General features: G+C 42.0%; 1 protein-coding gene across 1 annotated transcript; it reads left to right on the forward strand.

Annotated features, from left to right (window-relative positions):
• The first annotated feature begins 1405 nt into the window (after positions 1-1405).
• On the forward strand, positions 1406-13071 carry NECAP1 (NECAP endocytosis associated 1). The gene is made up of 8 exons (XM_037068079.1): positions 1406-1534; positions 6520-6620; positions 6779-6883; positions 7570-7651; positions 8483-8591; positions 8684-8864; positions 10806-10908; positions 11238-13071. Exons 1-8 carry the CDS (start codon positions 1440-1442, stop codon positions 11284-11286), a joined length of 825 nt encoding a protein of 274 aa, XP_036923974.1. The 5' UTR covers positions 1406-1439; the 3' UTR covers positions 11287-13071.
• Positions 13072-13630: the final 559 nt, after the last annotated feature.

Genomic DNA, 13630 nt, shown 5'->3' on the forward strand with positions numbered 1-13630 from the left:
GAGTTGATATGTGAATGTATCAGTTTGCCAAATTGACAGGCTACAGGAGAGTGTTTAAGGTAGAAGATTTAATGCATGGAAAGGTATGAAGAACTTAAAACAATTTAGGGAGTCAGAAGTAGTTGAGGATTACTGAAATTTTTAGTGAAAGTTTGCTGGTTTGTTTTATTTTAAATCTTGGATCCCTTTCTATAGCTTTAATATCGAGGATATATCATATATATATAATGCAAAACATCCTATGGTAATGGATTTGCCATTAACCATTTCCATTTGATAGACATTCATGTTGTTTCTATTTTTTCCACTAATAATGTAGTAATACTATTCATTGTACATACATTTTTGTGCATGTAAGAATTTCTCTAAAATGCCTATTAGTGGATTTGCTAAATTGAAGGTTATGTGCAATATATTGATCAGTTCTGTTAATTTTCTCTCAAAAATTCCGCACCAGTTAAAATTCCTGACAACAGTGTATGAGAGTAGCCAATTCCCACACCTTGCCGGGATAGATATAATTTTTTGAATTTTGATATATCGCTTACCTAGATAGACAGGTTAAGTTGCGAAAATCAATGCTGCTATAGTCAGACAGACCTGAGTTCTATCTTGGTTTTGCTATTTGCTATCTGTGCTAATTAAATCTTTTTAACTGATGGCAAGTTTACATTTGGAGTGCATAGGAACATATTTATAGAGAGTTCAGTAGGCTTTAATCATTAGAACTGGGAACAAATAGTAGCCACTAAATAGTTCATTACACTCCTTTTGTCAGGAATTACGTTGATCCCTCTTAGAAGTTTAACAGGGTTAACTTCTCCAAAAAGAAAACCAGAATACACAACTAGAGGTGCGGCATACTATTTCAACAGGTGCTGTTGTGGATAATACGAGAATAAAGGATGGTATTGGATAATTAGTCAGGCTGGGCATTTTCAACGTTTGGATCTGGAGGGTTAAATCCATCATGTCCAAGACTGGATCATACATTTCCTGTAGGTACTCTGTTGGGGATTATTGACGGGTGGATTTCTGTCAGCCGGGAAACTACGGTCAAGAAGCGACTCTTGAATGAAAAAAAAAATTCGCCAGATTTCAAGATGGTCCTTGTCCTTCCAGAGCAACGCGGGCACCTGCCAGGAGCAAGATGGCGCTCTCTGTCATTACTTCTTTGGGGATGGGGATTTCTTAAACGTGAGTCACTCTCTAGGATATCATCTTTGCCATTACCTAAGATGGTAAGTGGCGTAGCCTCACCGTCTCCAGGTTTCAATATGGTTTCCCCGGTCCACACCACCGGAGGTTAATCTCCGGAACCAAGATAAACTGGGGCGGAAGTAGCGTAAACGGAAGTTGCCGCGGACCCGACACTCCCCGCCCCCCTAGGGTCCCCGTTTCTACGCTCCGCCCCCAGTGGCACGGAGAGCGGAGCCAAGATGGCGGCGGAGTTGGAGTACGAGTCTGTCCTGTGTGTAAAGCCCGACGTCAGCGTCTACCGGATTCCGCCCCGGGCCTCCAACCGCGGTTACAGGTACTAAACTACAGCACGCGCGTACTCGGCAGGGGATGACAGTTTCCTTCTGGCGCTGCTCGTCCAGGCCATTGCCCCACCTTGTGGGTTGTCGCCTTGCTTGCCTCCCCACCTTTACTGTTATCGCCCTGTCTTCCTGCAATTCCGCCACTCTTGACTGCAATCATCCTTGTTTCCGCTGGTTTGAAAAAATAGCAGCCTGCATCCTCCCACCCCTCCACCCCCGATCTCTCTGCGTTACCCATCTGCGCCCCATCGTCCTCATCCAGTTCTGCCTGCTCCATTGCCAGTCACCCTTCGTTCGCTCTTCCTGCGCCCTTTAGTTGGTCTGTCACCCCCATCCAGCCCCGTTGCCAGTACTCCGTGCACACGTGTGAATAATCAGTGTGTTCTTGACCACTCTCTGGATGATCCAGTTTATCTTTTGTGCTGTTGTCAGTCAGTCTTGCCACCAAATAACATCCACCAGTTGGTTTTCTTTGCAGATCTTTTGCCAGTGGGCAAAGGTTATTTATGATGATAGGTGTTCCAATGGTTATCCATTTTGTTTCTCTTCAGTATATTTTCGTGATGTTTATACAGTGTTTTCTATCTTCTTCCTTCTCTCTCCTATATCTTTTCTCTTCAGAGTCAACACAGCCTTTTCTCTTCAGGGCTAACCAACCCCCTTGCTCTTCAGTGCCTGTGAAGGTCCGAGGATGCTGTAGGAAGTTTTGAAGTCAGTGGTGGAAAGAGTGAACATGTAACTCAGTGGATTACATGTTAAAAAAGCATGACTGTGAGCCCTGGCAACTTAATAGCTGTGTGATCTTGGACAAAGCTTTTACCCTTTCCAAGACTCATTTTTCTCATCTGTAAAGTAGAAAAAAAAGTTAATAATAAAACATGTTGTAGTTATGTACCTCTCAGAAGTTTTTGGAGGGTTAAATGAATTAGGAAACAGTAAAGCAGTATATAAATATATGATATTGTACTTATTCCTCTTTCTGACCCATATCATCATCATGATTTTTCTCTTGGCATTTGTTATTTCCTTGGCTGAAAAGTTATCCTCTCCCCTATGCCCATTGTTTTGCCTTTGGAGCAGAGGTTCATTCCTCATGAATCAGTGTCTTTGCATTTGCCAACCAGTGTACTGAACATGCGTTGTACCTTTTGACAAAGAAGCAGTCCTAATTTCATGCTTTCAGTGAGACCCTAAGTTAAAGTATGAATAGGAATCTACATGCTTTTTGATGGTAGTGTTATATGTGTGACTCATCTGAGACATCACCTCCTTTGGGAAGCCCTCCTGGACCCTTCCATTCTGTCTTAGGTGTGCTGTCTGTGCTTCCATAGCATCTGATTGTCTATCACAGTGCTCGTCCTTAGGTATTGTAACTGATTGGTCTCCTGTATCTCCAAACTAGACTGTGAGCAATTGGAAGTCTTTTAATTTTACATTCCCAGAGCTTAGCACAGTGTCTGGCACTCAGTGGGCACTTTGTAAAGATTGACTGTAAGAAGAAATTAGTAGGTTACACGTTATCACATAAAATAGCATTGATTGAAGTGTTAAAAAAGGGAAATAGCTCAAGCCTTTTTACTTAAGGTGTTAAAATTTGCTAAGGGATGTGATCCACATTGAAGTGGGGGTCTATTCCTTTTCTTCTACTTTAACTTTTTAAAAGACCTACCTTCCCTCACTCATCTGCATGCTCTACCCTCATTTACTAGTTTAACCACAGCCTTTATCCTTATGTCAGTTAACTGCACTGAGCCATCAAAGCAGTTTCTTGTTTTTTCTCTTTTAGTATAGTGAATGAGTAGCGCACAACTTAAGTTTGAATCGTGATTCTCAATTATTTGCTGTGTTACCTTTGGCAAGTCACTTAACCCTGGAGTTTTAGTTTCCTGATCTGTTTTCCTGACCAGTTACCTTGCAGATCCTCTCACTTAATTTTTGTAAGAATGGGCATAATAAATGCCTGATAAATATTACTTTCCTGTCTTGTGTGGGTAATCTTTTTTGTTTTGTACCAGGACTCATTTTACATTATAAGCATGATCTATTCACTAGGCCACCATTAAAGGAAAAACGGCTTTTTAGGAAGCAGGAGAAATCCTTTCTTTAATAACAAACAGTGCCAGAGGGAATGAATGACTGATTCAGCTAGTGTCAGCTGTTGCTTTCCGCACCATCGCTGACCTGACAAATGGAAGGAAAATTATGGTTGATGAGAAACTTTATAAATAGCTAGAAATTGGTTTCCCAACCTATAAAACTTTTAAAAATTCATTACTACCTTCTCCCCAACTAAATTAGTATTAAATTCTATATATAGTGTGTTTTAATGTGATAACAAAGAAAGCTGGACTTTGAACTTAGGCATTATTAGTTACCGTATTACTGTCTTTTTCTTCATTTAGAGACAGAGCTATGATAGAGTTTTCATGCTTATTTCATATGACTGCTGTAAGGATTTATTGTTAAGGTAAATGAAAATTTGTGAGGTTTAGAGTATTGTCAGAAGACCAGCCACATCAAGAATTCTTTAGGCCAGGGCTTGGGAGTGGGGTGGGGGGGAACTAAGGCTGCAGGCTGAGGGAAGCTGCTGCCGTGGATATCATTCACATATTCAGGAACTGTTAGATACTGACGCCTAGACACACACGATAACTGAGATGAGGAACCTGTCCAGAGAAACACACCTAGTAGGCTGGTTCCCAGTATTTTCAATAGCCGTTTTCACTATGTCTTATCTCTTTGTAGTATGGTAGAGTGAGTAACAACTCAATTAAAACATTTTTTAAAAAGGCTTTACTTTGTTTTTAGAGAGAGGGGAGGGGAGAGAGAAAGAGGAAGAGAAACACTGAGGTGAGAGAGCAAAGCATTGATGAGTTGCCTCTCATACATGCCTCAACCGGAGACTGAACCGGAGACTGACAAAGCATTGATGAGTTGCCTCTCATACATGCCTCAACCGGAGACTGAACCGGAGACTGAAGCACAACCCAGGCATACGTCCTGACCGGGAATCAAACAGGCAGCCTTTTGCTTTGTGGAATGACACCCAACCAACTGAGCCACACTGATCAGGGCTCAGTTTAAAAAATGTAATTGATGGGACCTCCAGAGCACTCTAATCTGGATCAGATTGAGTACGACTGAGTCTTTAAGAGCGGGGCATCGAGAGAGAAGGACATGACAAGGATTTATCTTAAAAATCCTGTAAAGCCTGTGCTGATTAATTTTCACTTTCCTCCTTTCTGCCTTTTGTTTATCGTGTTGTTAAACTCATGCTCGTTCAGATATACCCTGTTGTTACTTTTCTAACCTGGAAGTTTGGTCCTCAGGTCCCAAAGGGGTGAGTTATTAATAACTTTAACTTGGCCCTCCCTTTTTACTACTCTTGGCAAACAATCACAAATGCAGTATTTGGGGGTGTTTTATATATATATATATTATTTTAAAGATTTTATTTATTTATCTTTTGAGAGGAAGGGAAGGAGAGAGGGAGAGAAATATCAATGTATGGTTGCCTCTCATGCATCCCCTGCTGGGAACTGGCCTGTGCAACCCAGGCATGTGCCCTGATGGGGAATCGAACCTCGGTCCTTTGGTTTGCAGGCCTGTCCTCAATCCACTGAACTACACCAGCCAGGGCACAAATGGCAATGTTTTATAAATTGGTCATATTTAAATGCCTTAGATTTCATTCAAATTCATTTATAACACAGATGATCAATCTTCATTGTTTTCTAATGTTTTATGAACATTCAAACATTTGTATGTTTAGCCCACATGTCTTTCCTGAACTCTAGACTCATGTATTCAACTGTCTACTCTATACCTTCTTTTGAAAATCTACTAGACACCTCAAATTCAGCATATCCAGAACCCCTGATCTTTCTTCCCGGACATACTCTATGTTGTCTTTCTTGGCTCAGTTATTGGCAACTTCTTTGCTAGCGCTAGAAACCTGGGAGTTGTCCTTGACTTCTCTTTCTCTTCGTCTGTTAGAAATCTTGCTGCCCTTACCTTAGCTATATCCGGAATCTACGCGCTTTTGCTACTGTTTCTTCCTAGTCACCATCATGCGTCTTCCTAGATTGCTGCAGTAGTCTCCTAACTAATCCCCCTGCCTCAGCACTCATATCCTTACACTGCTTCTACACACAGCAAAGTAATTTTTGTAAGAGGGAGATCATGCCACACATTTGCTAAAACCTGTAAAAGCTCCTTTTTCACTCAGAGTAACAGCTGAAGTTCTTACAGTGGCCTCTACGACCCTGCAGGACCAAGCCCTCTTCTAGCTCTCCCACCTCATCTCTCACTTTACTCTCACTCCGGTGGCCGCCTTGCTTGAGGGCAAACATTCCAGCAGGCTCCTACCTTAGCACCTTTGCACTGGCTGTACCCTGTGCCTTTCCCCCCAGTTGTCTGCATGGGCATCTTTCACTTCTTCACAGTTTTGTTCACATTCACCTTGTTAATAAGGCTGACTCTGACCACCCTCTTGATTACTGCGAACTGTTTACCCTCCCACTACTCTCCCAGTCCCCTTTCTGCCTCTGCATTTCCTTTTTACCTTTGTACTTAGCACCTTCTGAGATACCAGTTATTTGACTTATTTATGTCTTTTTTATTGTCTGTTTTCTATTAGAATGTAAGCCTCATGAGGGTGGGAGCCTTTGCTCTGTTGGCTCTTGTATCCCAAACACACAGAACAGTACCTGTAAATACTGGTTGAACTCAGTGGACGGTAATATTATTGGGCTCCAGAATCCTGTAATAGTAACACTGTCTTCTTTTTGTTGTGGACTGTGTGTAATATGAGTTGTCTATTTAGGATCATGAGCTATCCTTATTGGTTATTTGATAGGTGGAAAGAATAAGTGATCCAGGACAGGGACACAGAAATATGGCAAATGATTCTGCATAGGTTGTTAGTATATTAAAGATATGGACCCGAGGCCTGAGGCTTCCCATTTTCCTATCGTAGGGCATCTGACTGGAAATTAGACCAGCCTGATTGGACTGGTCGCCTCCGAATCACTTCAAAAGGGAAGATTGCTTATATCAAACTCGAGGATAAAGTTTCAGGTAATCTATGTTGCTGACGCTCTAACCTGTTAAGGATATTGTTTTGGTGTGCTTGTGTAAATACTTTCAAGTCGGGGGCTGAAATGGAAATACTTGTTAAGTGGAGTTTTAGATTTTTTGCTTTCTTTGCTCAGTGAAGTCTTTTTCTTACCTGTTAGGGGAACTCTTTGCTCAGGCACCAGTGGAACAGTATCCTGGTATTGCTGTGGAGACCGTGGCGGATTCCAGCCGCTACTTTGTAATCCGGATCCAGGATGGGACTGGTAAGGGATCTGAGATGTGGACATCTCAATGAGATCAGGAAAATAGTGGGTGCACTTCAATGACAGTGTCTCAGTTGCATTTATCACACTTGAGTTTTCTAAATGTTTCCTCCCGTTTCTCCATAATTAACTATAGTTGCTAAAAGAGAAGGATTAACATGTTATTTGTAATAGATAATGAACACAAGTTCAAGATGTGGTAATTAATAGGTAGATGTAAGTAAATCAAAATGTGTATCTAACAAAAGAATTTACACTTTTTGCCCATCCATTGTTTGTGGTGGGTTTTGGTGGGTCTATCTTAAATTATCTCTATTGGAGCAACCATTATCTTTTCTCCATAGTCAGTATCTTAGATGGCAAACTTTTTCTGTAAAGAGACAGACAGTAAATATTTTAAGATTTGTGGGCCGGGTGGTCTCTACTGCAGCTGCTCAGCTCTGCTGCTGTGTGAAAGCAGCCGTCAGTAACAGGTAAATGTGGCTGTGGCTGTGTTCCCGTGAGACGTGATTTACAAAAACAAGCCATGGCAGCATTTGGACTGCGGGCCATATGTAGTTTGCGGACCCCGGTCTGTGGGCAAGTGATTTACATTCCCAGACTTCAAGTAGAGTAACTTCTATTCTCAGTGGGTAGAATTTGCCATAGGGACACTCCTACTCTGAGTATTCCTGTCTTTTTCCCAGGGCGCAGTGCTTTCATTGGCATTGGCTTCACAGATCGAGGTGATGCCTTCGACTTTAATGTCTCCTTGCAAGATCACTTCAAGTGAGTGAAGCTTGTCCTTAGTTAGCAGGTTAAATAGTTTGGGGAAAGTTGCTTCTCAGTTGAATGGGGAGTATCTCTTTTAGCTCCTGGTTTCCTCATTTGGTAAACTAGTTTATTACAAATATAAATTTTTCCATTCACTGTTTCCTTACATTATTTTTGTATCTATTTTATCTTTTCCTTATAGCCCGGAATATGTTTGATTCCTTGTACAGTGGTTTGAGATGATGCTTTTGTTTATGCATTTAGGGAATTTGCTGTTACTTGTAGTGGATGAGAAAGCGTACAGTAACCAGGGAGCTGTATGTGGGATATGTGGGAGTTACATACCAGGTTTGTTACTTTATGTAACTGACATGTTCATGCCTGTCGCACCGTTTCTTCAGCCCACCTGACTTTGGTGTAGCTGTAGTGGAAGCACCATGCACACTGGCAGCTTCCTACCTCGAGGGCAGGCATACTTTTGCTTTTCTGCTGGGGGACTCTCGGAAATTGTGGAAGGCCACTCAGTTAGCAGAGGGGTGCAACCTGGAAGAACTGAGGAGTGAACACCCTCCCAGGGGCAGCCCTCCACCATGGGGGATGGGAATTGGTGGCTAAATGCCCTCCTTTGGAGAGACAAGTGTAATGCACAGTCTCTCCGGCTCCTCGGAGGAGTCTGAGTCCTGGTTGCCCTCTTCCTTGGCTTTTTTTTTTCCTCCTCAGATCTTCATCCTTCCTCACTTTGCTTTCTAGAATCCTGTCTTACATAAAGTAGCTATACTCAAATTTGTATGTCAAACTCTGCTTTCAGGGAATCCCAAGTTAAGATAACTTACTCTTTTGCTGAAGGTGGGTAAAGCAGGAATCTGAGATTTCCAAAGAATCTCAGGAAATGGACACACGTCCCAAGTTGGATCTGGGCTTCAAGGAAGGACAGACCATCAAGTTGAGTATTGGGGTGAGTATGCTTTCCTCCCTCTTTTCCTCTATTTCCATAAGCCTGTAACTTCTCTTTTTTCCCCTCGCTCTCCTTCTTTTTTTCTTTTATAGAACATTACAACCAAGAAAGGAGGCACTTCTAAGCCCAAGACTGCAGGGACTGGGGGCCTAAGCTTACTCCCACCCCCACCTGGAGGCAAAGTCACTATTCCCCCACCGTCCTCAGTTGCCATCAGCAATCATGTCACTCCACCTCCCATTCCAAAATCCAACCATGGAGGTAGTGATGCAGGTAAATTTCTCCAGTACTTTTAAATTTCAGAAATCATACTTTAGGTTATAACTGGATAGCACCTGTTTGCCAAGGAGAGTGCTGATGTTTTCTCTATTAAATGGCACTGGGTACTGCCAAGGTAATTCAGGCAGCCTCTACCAGGGGATCAAAGCTTTTCTAGTGAACGAGAGTCATGGTATTGGTAGGTTCCTCACAGAAAATGCATGGATATTAAAAAGATTATTTCCTTCATTGTGCCTTGGTTAGATGCTAGTAGGCCTGAGAGTCCCATGGACCAGTTTTCGGGTATGACTCTGCTACCTTGTTCTCTGAGTGTGCTTGGCAACATTACTTAAGTTCTGTGAGTATCAGTATCATTATCTGCAAAATGGAGAAGTACAACTGCCCCAGGTTGTCAAGGTTCAGTGATGGACTACGCCTAGCACAGTACTCGGAACATGGCAGCCACTTAGTGATTGGCATTTTTTAACCTTTTCCATTTCTTCAGGAGGGTGGTGGGGAGAAAATGAGACCTCTGGGTTTGTGAATACATTTTTGTTCTTCCTTACTATCTGGTGGGAAAAAGAATAGATAGTTATTTCCATTTAAAGAATGAGAACTTTAGAATGCAGAAAGGAATTTTCCTAAGACTAGAGAACCAGATATTATGATCAATGAGTTATAATAAGTGTTAATAGAAGGCTAGGGATAATTATCTAAGATTTAAAATTTTTTTTAATTAAACTTTTTATTATGGGATGAGTATATATTCATATGCAGTTGTAAAAATAATACAAATAAATCCTTTTACCATTTAGCCCGTTTCCCTTAATGGGGACATTTTGCAAAACTGTAACCTAATATCACCACCAGGAAATTGACCTTGATACTATCTACTGAGCTTACTTTGATTTTATCAATTTTATGTGTATCAATTTTGTGTGTATGTGTGTGTAGTTCTGTGCACTTTCATTGTGGGCAGGCTCCTGGACCCACTACCACAGTTAGCATAAGGAACAGTCTTGTCTTATTGCTACAAGGACCCCTTGCGTCATTCTGTTAGAGTCACGCTGCCCTCCAGTCTCTTCCCTTTCTCTCCTTCATCCTCACGCCTCCCTCATCTCTAACCCTTGGGAATTACTAATCTATTCTCCATCTCTGTAATTTTGTCACTTCAGGAATGTTTCATAAATGGAGTCAGATAGTAGGCAGTTCTCAATCGTTATCATCTCATGGCTCACATAAACTAATTACTAAAGTTGTGCAACACACCAAAAATGGGGTTTTTTTGCTGTTCTGAAAAAAAAAGTAGGTATAATTTTGATTCATTCACAATGGACAGCTATTGTTGTGTTAGCTGCCTTTTTTTTAATTTGGCAGTTTAAGGGAAAGGAGGTCAGTACCCTTGACTAAATAGTCAGGTATTACACGTTTTAAAAAATTCTTGCAGCCCTGGCTGCTGTGGCTCAGTGGTTTGAGCACCAGCCTGTGAATCAAAGGGTTTGATTCCCAGTATAAGGCACATGCCTGGGTAGGGCAGGTCCCCAGTAAGGGGCGTGCAGGATACAGCCACACACTGATGTTTCTCTCCTTTTCTTCCTCCCTTCCCCTCTAAAGATAAATAAATAAAGTCTTTTTAAAAAATTCTCGCAGCTCACTGGTTGAAAATCGCTGATACGGTATATAATCTTTTGGGTTGGTTTTTTACACTCAGCATAATTCCCTTGAGATCATCCAAGTTGGTGTATCAGTAGTTTCTTTTCATTCATTGTTTCATAGTACTGCATGGTTGGGATGTACCAAAGCATGTTTGACCACCACCCATGTAGAGACATCTGAGTTGTTTCAGTTTTTGTTACAAACAAAGCTGCCGTGTGTAGATTGTGTGAACATAAGCATTCATTTCTAAGATTTTTATTATGTTTCTCCTTTTTTTTCCTTCTCTTATCTTGTATTCAGATATCCTTTTAGATTTGGATTCTCCTGCTCCGATCACAACACCAGCACCGGCTCCAGTTTCTGCAAACAATGATTTGTGGGGAGACTTCAGTACTGCGCCCAGGTACGACCGTAGGGCAGCCTGCATGCTCTCAGTCCGGGTGCGGGTCGTGTATGCAGTCAGATGAAGTCTGTGATCTGAGAAAACAGTATTTGTAGGTCATAGAGCGTCTCCAGCAGGAGTTCTAGGTAAGGAAGTGTAAGTGCTGGGGGTGGGGGGATAAAAACGAACTATAGGAAGTTAGAGTGGGATATTTCAGGCCTTGGTAAGTAGAATTGCTATGAAATACAGTTTTTGGAATTCTGGGCAGCAGTTTCTTTGGAACTATTAAGTAAAGAATGGAGTAGCTATCCTAATATTATGTCCTTGGCTTTCTCTGTTTTGTCTTGCAGCTCTGTTCCAAACCAGGCACCACAGCCATCCAACTGGGTCCAGTTCTGAATGGCATTGGCTTAAGGATAGACTTGAAGAATAAAATGACCTTGAGGGCACCAATCTGTGAGGGAAGTTAGGAATCCCTTCTCTCCCCAGAACCAAAATTACTGGACAATCTTTTTCATAGCTTCTCCATTGTATTCGAGCTGGTTTTATTTTATGCCCCTGTGTTGTTACTTGCTGTACAGCCAAGAAAGCATCTCTTATCTCCTCTTTACGCTCAAGGCAGGGGAACAGTAGGTCTTATCATACTTGTGGCTGACTGCAGGGCTCCGAAGGCCAGGGTCTCTGTGAGGGGGAAACAACCTCTAATATCTGCAGAATTTTTCTCCATCTTTTAAATTCTTTAACATATTTCAGAATCATCTCATGACCCTGTGTGCCTCTTTGTGAAGCCCTATTTAGCAATTTCAGGAGAAACAAAACCCTTGAAACTTTCCTTTCCACTAACCCAAGACTCTGAAAATAGACAGCCTGACCTCAGTGTTTACAAACACAGGATTTTCATAGGAATGGAGAAGAGCCTGTTTCTTGGGTCTGCTACATACCCTCCTTCCGGCTTACCCTGATCAGTGAACATCCAGTGCTGGGTGCAGTTCCGTCACCCTTTCATGTGTTTACACGTTTCTTTCCATGCTACCGGGGTTGTGTTGGGGGCACCTCCACAACATCTTTGATCAGTGGGTGTCTCTTGGATGAAGGAGGTTCAAGGAGCTATGTTTTCCATGTTATATTCTAGAGAAGTGTTTACAGTAAGTTCTCAATGTTGATGATGGGTTCTGGACTTTAAGCTAAACCACTTGTAACAAAACCAGTTTTACCATAGGCTAGTTGATATGAACAAGAGTGAAGTTCCTGCAGCATCTCATCCACAGCGTAACAAAATGACATTATTGAAGGACTTTCTGTTCTTTCTTGCAGCACCATGTAATTGCTGCATTTGAAGCACAGCGTTACTTTGTGTTTGCCTGATTATTTTGAGCTGAAGTGGAGGGGGTAGAGTTCTTGACCTGACCTGTAGAGCAGAGAGGTGGAAAGCACCTGACTGGTACAGTACCCACATTGCCCTGCTGCCTGGGTATCTCGCGCCTTTTCACAATCATTTTCAGTCCATTTCGCTCTTTGGTAGAAAAGCTGCTATTATGGGTCCTCATTTATGAAGGAAGCTGGAGAGTCATCACTTTAGCTGTGATAGTTTTTGCCCAAACAGCAGCTTTGAGACCCATCACCTAGGGTATCTCAAAGGCAGTTTGCTCTCCCGCCACTTTCCTTTCCCTGGGCCCCACTATTCCTTTTATAACGCTGTGAAGAGAGGTCCCTTTCATAGCTGGTTGGGCACTGCCTGTCTTGTTTGTTGGCAGTTTTGAGGAAGGAGTGAAAAGATACCCCTCTTCCCTTAGGAACTGTTTGGATGTGTACACTTTGGCCGAAGGGAATTGTTATATTTGCTTTCAAAATATATCCTCTGTCCAGGATTTCCTTTTTGGCTCCTTTTAACTTTGGGTCCATTTCTTTTCATTGCCTCCCTTTCCGGGCAGCTCCGTTCTTACAGAGCCGTGGCAGGGCGTTTAAAATGCCATAGAAAACACTAAAAGGAGAGTCTATAGAGTCACTAGTGACTGACTGTTGGGAACCTGTTTTCTCAATCTTCCTCCATGTTGTGTTCTTTGTATTCTGAAGATGATAATATATTATGTATTAGAATTGCCGAAAAGTTGCTAATGAAGTTAAAGATATATGTATATAAAGTGTATTGGTGCAATAATGGTAATTAAAAATACGGAAAAAGGTGGTGTCTCTTTTATCTTTTTATATGCCTCCTTCATTACCTTTTTTACTTAATTGATCTAGTATGAATGGGCCAGTAGCTAATAAAAGGACTTTTTGTAAGTATTATTTTTCAAGAAATAGGGGCCCTTAAGGAGTTGAGGCTACACCTCTGCTCACGGTTCTGAACACACAGAGCACTCCTTACAGAGACTCTGTTCATCGTTTATTTGCTAGTGCTGTTAATTTCATTTGGTTCAAATTCTCTTCATGAGCTCTGCCACCTCTCACATCCCAGAACTATAGTTGGCAGAGTGAAAGGCATCGTTGCGAGAGAGAGAACAGAAGTGAGTCATAGACTTGGGAAGCCAGAGGGTCTTGGAGTCCTCATTCAGTGACTATTATAGGAGATGGATGAATCACAAGGATTTGGCTGCGTGCCTTTCTTTTTTCTTTTGTAAAGTAACACATACTGCTCTCTCCAGAGATTGTGATATCCCTCCCCATTTGATCTCCAAGGGTGGGGTTTAGATGGCTTCCCCCATCATGGCCTGTTGTACATTACTGAGGTTGTGAGGTACTG

Source organism: Sturnira hondurensis, unplaced genomic scaffold, assembly GCF_014824575.4.
Source record: "Sturnira hondurensis isolate 20B ecotype Veracruz unplaced genomic scaffold, ASM1482457v3 Scaffold0017436, whole genome shotgun sequence".
Classification (NCBI taxonomy): domain Eukaryota; kingdom Metazoa; phylum Chordata; class Mammalia; order Chiroptera; family Phyllostomidae; genus Sturnira; species Sturnira hondurensis.